At 38.8% G+C, this 13,544-nt stretch overlaps 1 protein-coding gene across 3 annotated transcripts; it reads right to left on the bottom strand.

The window, feature by feature from the left end:
- Nucleotides 1-3,252: 3,252 nt before the first annotated feature.
- zdhhc23a (zinc finger DHHC-type palmitoyltransferase 23a) lies at nucleotides 3,253-11,947 on the bottom strand. Of its 3 annotated transcripts, none has more exons than XM_044369623.1 (5): nucleotides 11,125-11,947; nucleotides 9,905-10,025; nucleotides 6,204-6,827; nucleotides 5,305-5,472; nucleotides 3,253-5,190 (listed from the first exon to the last, which is right to left on the bottom strand). In XM_044369623.1, the coding sequence occupies exons 2-5, from the start codon at nucleotides 9,988-9,990 to the stop codon at nucleotides 4,917-4,919; spliced, it is 1,152 nt and encodes a 383-aa protein (XP_044225558.1). In that variant the 5' UTR covers nucleotides 9,991-10,025; nucleotides 11,125-11,947; the 3' UTR covers nucleotides 3,253-4,916. The 3 variants fall into 3 exon arrangements, with proteins under 3 accessions (XP_044225558.1, XP_044225557.1, XP_044225556.1); XM_044369622.1 differs by lacking the exon at nucleotides 9,905-10,025 and adding an exon at nucleotides 7,681-7,834 and having other exon boundaries at nucleotides 3,257-5,190; XM_044369621.1 differs by lacking the exons at nucleotides 9,905-10,025; nucleotides 11,125-11,947 and adding exons at nucleotides 7,681-7,834; nucleotides 8,945-9,448 and having other exon boundaries at nucleotides 3,257-5,190.
- Nucleotides 11,948-13,544: the final 1,597 nt, after the last annotated feature.

Below are 13,544 nucleotides of genomic sequence, written 5' to 3'. Positions count from 1 at the left end.
CACAAATGCCCTTGCAGATTGGATACCTAATCATGCAGTGGCATGTAGTGAATTGAAATGCTTCCCTGTGTCTCTGTAGGGGCTCATATGAGTCTGTGAATGCTTTCCCCTCCTCATTCTTCCTCAAATTACTGACGCGAACTAAAATAATAAATCCTGTGTACAGCTTGTGTCTCTTTCACGGTACACCAGGAAAGTACTTTCATATTCAGTTTAAAAATTCACTCTAAGTTGGAAAGAGCAGTCACCTTTAGTAGCTCTTCTGGAGCTTTTGATCACATCACATGATCTTCATCAGTAGATTGGAGTGTAACTGGAATAAGTCCGTCAGTTGGAAGAATTGAAGTAATAATGGTAATTCTTCTCTAGCTGCTGATAAAAAACATATGATAATGATTGAAAGCTCCAGAGCAGCTACTAAACAGACCTTGAGGTGAGATTGTTTCATCAACTGCTTTCATATTGTTTGACTGTGCAGTAGCTGCAAAATTGGGTAAAATTATTTAACTACACACAAAACTTGAAATATAACACCCACTTTTTCAAATGTAATTTTCAAAACATCATTTTATACTCAGGCCAATACAGTATATAAAGTTTGTAAAATTAGCCCCACTAATTGTCAACAGTAATATGCTTTTTAAACATGAAAGCTCTGCATTTTTCTGCAGAAGTATTTTTTTACTGTGGATTTGTTAAGTACATTTTGCTGATAATATTTCTGTACCTTGAATAAAATGTTGCATGCCAGACATTTTTATATGTAACAGAGTATTTCTACATTATAATATTACTACTTTTATTTGATGATGTGAAAATGTCTTCCACCATTGGGTATTAGTTAACCTTATCACTATTTCTATACATCAGACATTGCCTTCCGTTTACTCGATTCCCTTCTGCCCATTATAAGATCGCATTTTGTTCTGACTGAACTTATAAATTATTACTAATTATTATTATACTAATCTTGTCTTGTTAAAATATAAAATATTAAAGGAAAGTTTCTTGGTTTTAAAATCATCTAATCCTCTGCTACCTCCAGCTGTGTGACTCATGTCTGGCTGCGGTCCCCGCTGGCTGTCCTAGACCAGAACCATCGCTGATGAACTGCTGCAAAACAACAACTGAGCCAAAAGGTGATGCTATCCGTGATCCAAATACCAATACACTATTTCTGCCAAAACCCACACCATACAGTGAATGTTTGGTTATTCAACTAATAAGACTGAGGAATGCTGGGACGAAAATCTGTGGCAAACTATAACTTATATTAACTAGAAGTTGTTTGTGGAAATTTACAAAGGCATACAGCTCCATATAAAGTAAAGGGGTCTGAATTAAAATGTGCCGTTGAAAATCTTTCCAATACAGTTCGATATGTTTGTAATTCTGATCTCATTGTGCTCATTATACTTAAGTAGGCTGGTCATTGGGCTTAGCGCTCGACATTCTGCAGGATCTTTTCTCCGTATTAGAATATGAATCCTGGACTGATGATGAGGGAATGAATTATTGTAATGTGTTGCAAATGGACCAGTGTAGTCAGGTGCAGGCAGATACACGCCACGGTATAAAGATTCCTTCGACCTACATACCTTGCTAGTTTGAACAGGTACACCATTTTTACAGAGAAAACAAATATTGAAAGTAATATGGTGCCAGAAAAGTATTTTATAACTGCATATTTATAAAAACAGTCTCACACAAAGCCTGCCAGCTGCATAAATCTATTTAGAAAGCATTATACAAGCTAAAATCAACTGCGTCAGAAACACTCTGGGGATGGAAATGTTATGAAAGTTGTGAAATTGTGAGCTGTAGGCAAGATTGTACCCCAACTTCTAACCTTGTAATCACAGAACATAAATCACCTAAATAAGCAATTATGTAACATATTTGCATTTTAATTATTTGTTTGTTAACAAGTGAAACCAGATACCGACAAACAATGTAGCTCCTTTTTAATGAACTTAATTGATTGAATTATGATGGTGTTTTCAACCATTTAGCCAGCGGTTTTTTAAAAGTCCTGTACTGTTTTTTCACCGAAGAGGGAAATATCATAGCTGTCAGAAACTGTCTACAACTTTGAATGATAACTAGGATACAGTTTCTCCCACATGTGTGCTTGTGTGAACGATATGATGTGAACATGGCATTAATCTTGATCTGTGTTACTTTGGCTGAGTGCCCAGTAGGTGGGACTCATGAGCTGCCCCACTTTATCTGACTTTTTAAAAAAGGAATAACTGACACTTCCCGCTTCAATATTGTTAACACTGTAAATCATCACAGAGAAAACATGACTGAATATTTTCTTAACAGCCCATGGCAGTCAGCGTCTCTCCTGTGTAGGCAGGTACACACACACACACACACACGCGCACACACACACCCACCGTACATGAACACAGTATGTACTTACATGCTTTGAGGGCAAAAGAAAACAATGAAATGATAGTAATAGAATAACAGAAATAAAGATTATAGGATGAGTAGAACAATGGCATAAAATAGGAATAGAAGACTATGAAGAATTAGTGAATTATGATGGGATTTTTCTGTGCAATGTTTAGATCAGTTATAAATCTTTATCAGTTACAAAATATTTCAACAAGCGTCATACACATGTGATGAAACAATGACAGCAAGTTGGCTACAACTCAAGACACCTGTGTGTTTGTATTCAGGGGAAAATTTAGTAATCAGGTGACAACACTTGGAAAGTGAAGCAATGTAATGTTCATTACACCCCTCTAAATTATGAAAGTTGGCCTCAGGGTAAAAAGGCATGGATTCATTCAAATAAAAAGAGTTCATCATTTTGGGAGCGTTATCTGTTTAGATCATGAGATTTCTTGGTGATTAAAAACTCTGTATCATATATTATAGGATTAGGAATAGAGATAGAAATGTATTTAGAGTCTTCGGGGGAGAAGATTTGCTTTTGTCAGGAGCTACATGAGGTCAGGCTTACAGATTTGTTCCCACTGAGAGAACTGAACTATCTGGGGTATAATGAATGCAAATCTATACCTTGTCATTCATTTTAAATAAGACAAAGGCCAAAGCTCACTAAATTGTATTGTGTCTGTAGCAATTACACTGTTGACCACCTGTATTGTTATGCTTAGTACACACCTGAAATCAAGATTGGTTGAAGGAGGAAAAATGGAAAGACAGTTTGCTACTCTTAATATCTTCAGCACTGTAGTGGAGGGGAAAAAAAGCAAAGATCGGCCTCAGGGTGGCACCAGAGGAAAGACCATTCGTATGGACCAGAGCCACTGGCATGGAAATAAAGGGAGAACGTAGACGCCAGATAAACCTCTCAGTTAATAGACTCAGTGATTACATGGAGGACATGTATTGATTTAAGCAGTTTGATCGATTTCTCCACCCAAGATGTGCATTAAGAGAGATGATAATGGGAAATAATGGGAGTGAATGAAAGTGAAACACTGACATTTTGCTTTGTTTATTATATTAAATAAGATTGAAAAGAGATTAACTTAACCACATCAAATGTTATACATTACAGTGTTGGGCAGGATTGTGGCCTCCATCTTAATATAAATGATCTGATATCCACTGACAACAAAAACAATCGCTGCATTTGTTTAAATGTGTAGGTCTGCGTAGTGTAAAAGGAACACCACTGGTGCTGTGAGAAAGAAATAGAAAAGCACTGTAACATTAAAAAAATCAATAATGCAGAGTGCTGTTAGCAGAATATGTGGTAAATACTGGGGAAACTAGATGGCATCGGTCATAGCAGTAAAAATGACTGAAACTGCTCCAGGAGGTTGTACGTCTCCCACTGACTGACTCCCAGGGTTCATATTGCAGTGCTCTATTATCTGCGCCAGTTTGTTCATGCCTGTTTTGTTACTAATACTGAATGAACAGTCTAATAGGAGGATTTATAAAAGTGGTTGGATAGGATATATAATCTCTCCAGCATGTCCATGGGTCATCTCCCAGTTAAATGTAACCAGAATACGCAGGGAGTGTCCAGGAGCCGCATACCTGAACCAGCTGGCTCCGTCATTTCAATCATGAATCAAAAATATTCCAATCAGAGTGAGCAGGAGACATAACAGTGCAAGAGACAGTAATCTGTGAATGTATGAACATAACTCCTAGGATACTGGGCTGAGAGCTGAGCCTGACAAGCTGAGTCTGACATCCTAAAATGGTTATTGAGCAGAAGAACCCGCCAAGATTCCTGTCACAACATGGGATTTCCTCTGGCGCCACTCTCAGGCCAAACTTTGTGCACCCAAGAACAGCAAAGTTGTCTTTCCATGTTTGCATCCATTCAGCAGCAGTTTTGTTCCTGCTGTGTAATGACAATCACTGCCTTAAAGAGCTTAAAGCGCGGCTGTTGTTCTTATTGTACAGAGTCACTTCTCTTTTATTGCCAGGTTTAGAGTTTTATTATGACATTAAGTCAAAAATATTTGGATTTCAGTCAGACAGCATACATTATGTTCACTTTCTACAGGTTTAGAAAATATGTACAGTAACATGGCAGTGCCTGCAGCTTATTTCCATGCATAGACTCCAAAACATGTATCAATGTGTACTTTTTTAAAGCAGTCAACACTAGCACCTTGATATTTCCCTGCAACGTATTTTTTAAAATTATACGTGTTGATATACTATAAATAAAGAGGCTGGAATGCAATAAGCATGGCAAGTCATCATTTGATAGATATCCGTATGCAAAATTAAGTAAAAAAAAAAAAAAAGAAAAATTCTAATTGATAAGAATCATTACAGTGGAAATACAGACAAAAGCTCTGCTGTTTTGATCTGTGTTCCGATAAGAAACACATGAGAAGTGATTCTTAAAACATGCAACAGTACATTAACATTCTGTTAATGTTACCACAAAGTATAAAGTCAACCTAGACCAAGTCAGTGACACTGGAGCAAGGAGAAACCGAGGCATCTGCCATGGTGAGAAACTCAATCCAATTCTGGTAGAAGCCACGTGAAAACTCTCCTGTGTCGATGGCGAGTCCACACAAGCGGCTCTGGCCCGTTTTGTTCCTCAGAGCCAGCTGAGCCTCCCGCTCCGTCACATTGAAGCTGATATTCAGAACTTGTACCACCAACAGGTGAAGCAATCCCCCTGTGACGATGCTGCTGTACCAAGCGCAGGTGAAGCAAAGTGCTGTGCTGTAGAGAAGATTTTTAAAAAATTGAAAAGATTTTACAATGTTGACTTCACATCTATTCCTACATTTAGTTTTATAGTCACCTGTTGAAACTGAATACAAAAGAGTGCTGTACCTAGACTGACTGTAGACGCCAGGGCAGTAGAAGAGAGCTGTCATTAGATACTGTCGAGGACACAGGCTGCACAACACCAAAGTGATCCCATACAGAGAGGTCAACAGGAACACAGAGAGGGTCAGCAGGAAACTGCGGTGGTTGCCCTGTCCAACACAGCTGTTTATCCTACAACACCACACAAAACACACACACAACAATGTACCAGTCACACAAAGCTTGTTATTCTGACTCTATATTGTTACTATTCTTTACGTGAGACGATGCAGCAGCACGGCTTTAAAGATGTTTTCAACCATTGTTGATTCAGTTATTGCTCAGAAACATTTTCACTTTTTTCACCTTTGGAAGAAAATAGTTCCCAATTAAAACTCAGTGAGATCTGTTGATTATCCTGAACAACCAGGACATTGTTCCTGTAAAGACACACTGCTTTGGAGAAAGTTGTAATGTAATTTCTCAGCCTTTTGGGCACCACAAACTAAATTTCATTCACCTCCATTGTTTTGGGGTGGCAGCAGAAATCACAGCAGCATTTATCTCAAAACCTGGCCAAATAAAACCAAAGATATCTGCATGATGTTAAAACCCTGACAAATTCAGGCTATTAACGAGAATCAGCCTGGTATTAAATGTACGAACCTTACAAAGCAGCTACTAAATTAGCTAATGGGTGTGTGAACTAATAGTCAAATGGTAAATTTCAACCTTTCAAGTTTTCCTACGGTGGAAAAAAACAAGAGGTTGAGCGTTTTGCTGAAGATATAATTGCTGGTGTGTAATTACAGGACAATTATCTAAATGTGAATGCACAACACTGAAAAGTATGGCTGACTTAGTTGAAGTGATTCAGAGTTCCCACAAGAAATATATGGATATTTATGTTAGATCTGACCCACCAGATGCAGTGGTGGTCCAGCCGCTGGACGCAGGATCCACAGGTTCGACAGTGTCCTGCCCGCGGGGGTCGCATTATTTTGCACAGAGGACACCTGCTCCATTTTGCTCTCAGGGTCTCTTTTACTTTCACTGGTCCTGAAGAGGAGACTTTTGATTGGATAGATCCATCATGCTGTGGGGAGTCCTTGTTGTGCTCCTGACTCTCACTGTGTGTTTCATGCAAGGCGGTCGTCACAAATCCAGGGCCCCTCTTGGTGTGAATAAGAGAGACGACAGTGAGAATCATCCCGGCTGTCACTGTGCACACCTGCAGCTGGCTGACGTCCCCGCGAGGTAAAATCTCTGTGATGAAGAGGTAATACATGTAGGCCAGAGAGTAGAGAGAAAGGGTGAGAAAGAAGAGGGTGCGCTTCTTTTTTCGGTGAGTGGCGTAGTAGTACCAGAGAACCAGGCAGGGCAGAGCTGTCAGGATGGTGACACCCAGCAGGTAGTGCAGCGCTGCAACCCGCAGCAGGACAGGCAGCAGCACCAGTACTGGGATCATGGAGATCTCCAGGTTGTTAATTATGGCCCCAAGCACAGGAGACTGACATCCACTTTTAGGTGGTTTGTCTTTCAGCCACCTGCAGGGGACAACGGCCATCAAGTCACAGTTCAGAAAATTTTCATGTGCTTGAATACATAAAATCAGTGACTCTGCTTTCACTTAAGTGGATTTTTAATGATATTCTGCTTTTGCAAATTCAAACATCACAGCATATTTTACATTTGTGCTATCAGAGAATAATAAGGAATATATTTCATTTAGATTTTATCTTTTTACTTTGTGGGGCAATCTCTGCGAAAGCTGTCTTATAAAGAAAAGATGGTAAGCACTAGCAGAAGTGCTTTCATATTCAACTGGGGAAGGTCACGGCATGGGCAAAAATGAGCTGTGTGTTTCTTTAAAAGTTTATTTGAAGCTAATATGAGGATTCAACGGTCCAAATTAGTCAAATCGAGTCAATATCTTTCAAAGTTAGTCTTTTTACTGCCAAAATTCCCTCTTTTTGTAACTATATTTCCACTGCAGCTGAACAAGAAAAGACTGTCGAGACACAAAGAGGGATTTTCTTTACTAAAACGACATTAACTGTGTGTATAACTTGATGTGACTAACTCAGACGGCTGAAGCATCATATTATCTTCAGATAAACCTTTAAATACATTTGGTGGTAAGCACATTTGGAGGAGATCTTCTAATGGTCAGTATGAACAGGATGAACGATTACAGCAAGAAAAATATGTTTCAATGTACACATGGCAACCTGACTATTGTTTTAAAACAGACTTTAAATATTGTTAACATATTCTTTAACTTGATTCAATTTTGACAGAAGTAATGTTGCTTCTATGTGCAACACTAGGCTTCTTGAGCTTTCCAGTACTTCAGTATACTCTAGTGGTACTTACTACTTTTTCTCAAGCCCTTCATACCTGTTAAAGGCTTCATCCAGATCTTCACAGTCACAGCAACATCCGCACGGGTCAATATCACACTCACAGCAACACATAGGATCATCTGGCTCTGGAGGCTTTAACTTCTCCCATTTCATAATGGCTTGCTAAAGATGACTTTGATGTTTACGAGCTGTCATATCAACACAAAAGGCCATCATTTTAAAACTATGTACTCTTGAGCTATAAACTACACAATTCTGGCACATATGAGGAGGTGAGGTAAATATTTAAAACATGCAACTTGACTGCTGTGTAAGAATGTAATACCACAACCAGTAACAATCAACTATTGATCTCCAAGTTTTCTTAAATGGACGGTCAATATCCTGCTATTAACATCTTAACATGCACTCACTGTATGCTGCAGCACACACACACATGCACACACAAACCTTTACTGATCTCTGCCTTGATGATGATAATAATGATAACAAATATGAAATTGAGAACCTGATAAGTTTGATTCAAGGTGTAAGTTTGTATGTGCTCTTTTATAGTATACATATAATCATCGTCATCACAGAAGAATTAACATGACGCATATGGCAAAAACGCACACGTATGACCACAATGGTGAGTGGAAACAGTGGCAGCAATAATGCACTAATACTTTTACTGATTTTAAAAGTATAATTCCTCCATAATCCTCTAAAAATCTACCATATGGGTTACTGCAAGTAGACGTGTACTGTATAATTTTCTAGCGTCTACAGGATGATCGGCTAACTGTAAGATCTTCTATTTGTTTTAAATTATATTAAAAAAAATCTTCTCTATAATCAGTCCTGTTACATCCCCAAGAGCATCTAATGTGATTTGTTGAAACAAGGCCACTGTGTCCACAGGGACAAACTATCTGGGCCAGTGAACTCAAGTCCTCAACACTCAGAGATGTACTTGAGTTATTGTCAAGTGTATATTATTATTTTAATCTGGTTTAAGAGTTGGGTTAAAGCCTTGTAGCACAGTGCGTAGAGCCTGACCCTGTTCTATACAGCAAGTAAGAGAAAAAATATTTGAAATAGAAAACAAAAAACACATTTCAGTCAGTTTTTGATTACAAGTGTCCCCTCATTTCCTAATAAACAGTATGACTTTATATCAAACTGCATTATCTCATAATCACAATCAATATTATTCACCAACAACTTATTAAACTCTTGATTAAAATGTTCTAGTTGTGTTAATAGGAAAACCCACCTTTACAAAGGCAAGATAAACCTTTTCTCTATTAACTTACCTTTTGTCTCCAAAAAGCAAAAACAAAATCATCAATACATGTGGGTTGAAATGTCAGATTTACTCTTTCCAGGCAAATGTTATGCAATTTTCAGCAAATGATGAAGAAAATGACCTCTTGTGAACAAGCGCTGTCTTTGAATGACTGAGAGAAAAAAAAAGAAAACAGCAGCCTAGTTTCCTGTCAGTCATTTGTGTTGAAAAAGGAAACTGTCATCTGTCTTCTCTGGTGGTTCTGCAGTAACACCGTACCAGTGCAGTGAGATGGTTTTCATCTCTTGGATTCCCTGAGTGGAAGTGTCCCAACAGAAGATAACTTTGATTACTTTCGACAAGTGGTTTACACCGCCTCGATATTGCGTTGCATCTGCAAGCTCACTTTTCCAAAGTCTGTCTTCCTCACATATCATTAAATAGTTCACAAGTCGTTCTGGCATACTCAGCCTTCTTTTGCTCTACAGCTTCTATCAGTTTCCATTTTAGGTTTTTATGCTGCCATGCTCGGTAATTATAGGTGCCAGGAGTCTTTCATACCTCTGTCCACAGCTGAGGGGCTATGATGAGGTGTTCAAATGCCGCAACCCTGATAATCCACGCTGAGCTGAACAAAGGTGCATATGAGAAACATGACAGGCACTCATAGATGAGAGACTGAGGGATGATCCACAGGGCAGCCCCACCCTCCGGGATCATATTTCGTCCCACAAGCAAACTGACCTCGCTGCTCACACACAGAAAACTCTGGAAGAGTGTATGTGTGAGTGATTAGAGGTAAAACCTCCAGTGTTGCTGTTAATATGAGTCAGTGTTTCTACATTACACTCGGCATGACATGTCTGACAACTGTGGATTTGGATTCAGATTCCTGCTCAAGGACACTTCAGCAGAGAGAAAAGACAGGAAGATGAAGCCAGTGTTTACCTTGCTGCTATATTCAGTATGTCCACTAAGCCCTTCATACCTGTTAAAGGCTTCATCCAGATCTTCACACTCACAGCAACACATTGGATCATCTGTTTCTGGAGACTTTAACTTCTCCCATTTCATAATGGCTTGCTAAAGATGACTTTGATGTTTACAAGCTGTCATATCAACACAAAAGGCCATCATTTTAAAACTATGTACTCTTGAGCTATAAACTACACAATTCTGGCACATATGAGGAGGTGAGGTAAATATTTAAAATATGCAACTTGACTGCTGTGTAAGAATGTAATACCACAACCAGTAACAGTCAACTATTGATCTCCAAGTTTTCTTAAATGCACGGTCAATATCCTGCTATTAGTATCTTAACATGCACTCACTGTATGCTGCAGCACACACACACATGCGCACACATAAAGGTCTAACCCTAATTTACTGATCTCTGCCTTTATGATGATAATAATGATGATGATGATGATAACAAATATGAAATTGAGAACCTGATAAGTTTAATTCCAGGTGTAAGTTTGTATGTGCTCTTTTATAGGAACAATGATCATTATCACAGAAGAATTAACATGACACACATGGCAAAAACGCACATGTATGACCGCAATGTTGAGTGGAAACAGTGGCAGCAATAATGCACTAATACTTTTACTGATTTTAAAAGTATAATTTCTCTGTAATCCTCTAAAAATCTACCATATGGGTTACTGCAAGTAGACGTGTACTGTATAATTTTCTAGCGTCTACAGGATGATCGGCTAACTGTAAGATCTTCTGTTTGTTTTAAATTATATCAAAAAAATCTTCTCTATAATCAGTCCTGTTACATCCCCAAGAGCTTCTAATGTGATTTGTTGAAACAAGGCCACTGTGTCCACAGGGACAAACTATCTGGGCCAGTGAACTCAAGTCCTCAACACTCAGAGATGTACTTGAGTTATTGTCAAGTGTATGTTATTATTTTAATCTGGTTTAAGAGTTGGGTTAAAGCCTTGTAGCACGGTGCGTAGAGCCTGACCCTGTTCTATACAGCAAGTAACAGAAAAAATATTAGAAATAGAAAACAAAAAACATATTTTAGTCAGTTTTTGATTACAAGTGTCCCCTCATTCCCTAATTAATATTATGAGTTTATATCAAACTCATAATCACAATCAATATTATTCACCAACAACTTATTAAACTCTATTAATAGGAAAACCCACCTTCAGAAAGGCAAGATAAACCTTTTCTCTATTAACTTACCTTTTGTCTCCAAAAAGCAAAAACAAAATCATCAATACATGTGGGTTGAAATGTCAGATTTACTCTTTCCAGGCAAAAGTTATGCAATTTTCAGCAAATGATGAAGAAAATGACCCCTTGTGAACAAGCCGTCACAACCGTCTTTGAATGACTGAGAGAAAAAAAAAAAGAAAACAGCAGCCTAGTTTCCTGTCAGTCATTTGTGTTGAAAAAGGAAACTGTCATCTCTCGGCTCTGGTGGTTCTGCAGTAACACCGTACCAGTGCAGTGAGATGGTTTTCATCTCTTGGATTCCCTCAGTGGAAGTGTCCCAACAGAAGGCAACTTTGATTAGTCTCGACAAGTGGTTTACACCGCCTTGATATTGCGTTGCATCTGCCAGCTCACTTTTCCAAAGTCTGTCTTCCTCACATATCATTAAATAGTTCACAAGTCGTTCTGGCATACTCAGCCTTCTTTATCTTTATAGCTTCTATCGGTTTCCATTTTAGGTTTTTATGCTTCCATGCTCGGTAATTATAGGTGCCAGGAGTGCCAGGAGTCTTTCATACCTCTGTCCACAGCTGAGGGGCTATGATGAGGTGTTCAAAAGCTGCAACCCTGATAATCCACGCTGAGCTGAACAAAGGTGCATATGAGAAACATGACAGGCACTCATAGATGAGAGACTGAGGGATGATCCACAGGGCAGCCCCACCCTCCGGGATCATATTTCGTCCCACAAGCAAACTGACCTCGCTGCTCACACACAGAAAACTCTGGAAGAGTGTATGTGTGAGTGATTAGAGGTAAAACCTCCAGTGTTGCTGTTAATATGAGTCAGTGTTTCTACATTACACTGACATGATGACATGTCTGACAACTGTGGATTTGGATTCAGATTCCTGCTCAAGGACACTTCAGCAGAGAGACAAGACAGGAGGATGAAGCCAGTGTTTACCTTGCTGCTATATTCAGTATGTCAATTAATACAGTCGGCTTTTTGAAAAATCTTCATCACAAGTGAGAGCTTAATTCACCTTTAACAAACAGGTGAACTTCAGTAGAGGCCACACAAAACATCAAACAATTTAATGACAGTGGTGTTGTGCATTTGAAGGTTGGCACGGGTGTTAACTATAAGATGAGATGGAACCTGCTCTCCTCAACTTTCACTTTCACCTGAGAGCCTTATATATAGTTTCATTAATTTATTCTTACAAACTGAAAAATGAAAGAGAGGCAGGTGCATTATAAGCTATAGGCTGGTATATTATGAGACCCCTGAAACCTCTTAATGTCCACACTGGCATGAGTCTGGATGGACTGAATCAATGCAGAGAAAAGATGCTGCTCTTGCTCCTGCGGGTTGTGCCTCCATTAGTCTTGATGGAGCCAGGAACCCGAGATACCGTCTCTAATCTATTTTGGAGGAATTTATGCTGCGAGTCCTTAACAGGACGTGCTGCAGATTACACATCAGCAAACTGCAAAGATGTCGTAGTTGCATTGAACAAAGCATTAGGGATGTGCAGAGAGCCCAGTATTTGTATTTGTATCTGTATTTGTTGAGGCAGCAAAAATGATTTGTATTTGTATTCGAATAAAAGTGGACAGAGGCTTAAAAAATCCTGTTTTTGTTTTTATTACATTTTTAATTTTAGAAAATTAAAGTATTACAAAGTGTTATAAATAAACTACCTTACTGAGGAGGTCCCCACACCGGGCCTCAAAGTGGAGTTTCCCAGATCGTAGACAACCGCGCTGACTACTTAACTAAAACTTTACTCAGCGCCTCATTGCAGACAGACCTCTACTTATTTATATACCCATAACACAGAGACAGCACACCATGTAATGTGTAGGTAGGAACTTCAAAGGCGATTCTTGCTTTGCACTTTTCATTTATTGCCTATTTTTTACAACCTAACTTTGTGGAAACAACAAGAAGTGGAACAACAGGTTATGGAGAGAGCACTTTGCGGGAGTGATGTCCTAATAAGGAAATGTGCGTCATGTAGTAGGGGGATGTGACTCCCCTCGTTGAGACCTGCTGATAGATGTAACAGTGGACCAGAGGAGAGAGACTGAGATAGCAATGTAACTGACCTGCGCGCTGGTATCTGACATGTTTTTTTTCTTGTCGAAAACAAATAATTTTTAAAATATTTTTATGAAACAAATATTCGTAAAAAAATTAAACAACAACCCACTATTTGTACTTTGCCGAATAACATATTTGTATTGGGGCACATCCCCACAAAGCATGACAAGTGAATATAGTGAACAGGGGAAACATTTTTTTTGGCTGTCATATTTCTGGGGCCTCAGACACTATGGTCTGTGTCTCAGCTGGTCTGCAGGTTTTTACTCTAACAAAACTTTATTTTAAACTCTATGTCAGGCTGAATTGTAGAGAAATAAACTTTAAAATGAGGCAC

The sequence above is a fragment of the Thunnus albacares genome, chromosome 13 (genome assembly GCF_914725855.1).
Source record: "Thunnus albacares chromosome 13, fThuAlb1.1, whole genome shotgun sequence".
NCBI classification, from domain to species: domain Eukaryota; kingdom Metazoa; phylum Chordata; class Actinopteri; order Scombriformes; family Scombridae; genus Thunnus; species Thunnus albacares.
This window is presented reverse-complemented; position numbering and strand designations above follow the sequence as displayed.

Bases quoted from the DNA above. Each gene is read 5' to 3' on its own strand.
- zdhhc23a (XM_044369622.1), bottom strand. From the start codon at position 7,799: ATGAAATGGGAGAAGTTAAAGCCTCCAGAGCCAGATGATCCTATGTGT. The intron at 6,828-7,680 runs GTATGAAGGGCT...TGTCCCCTGCAG, and splicing joins CTGGATGAAGCCTTTAACAG to GTGGCTGAAAGACAAACCAC. The intron at 5,473-6,203 runs GTGGGTCAGATC...GTGGTGTTGTAG, and splicing joins CTGGACCACCACTGCATCTG to GATAAACAGCTGTGTTGGAC.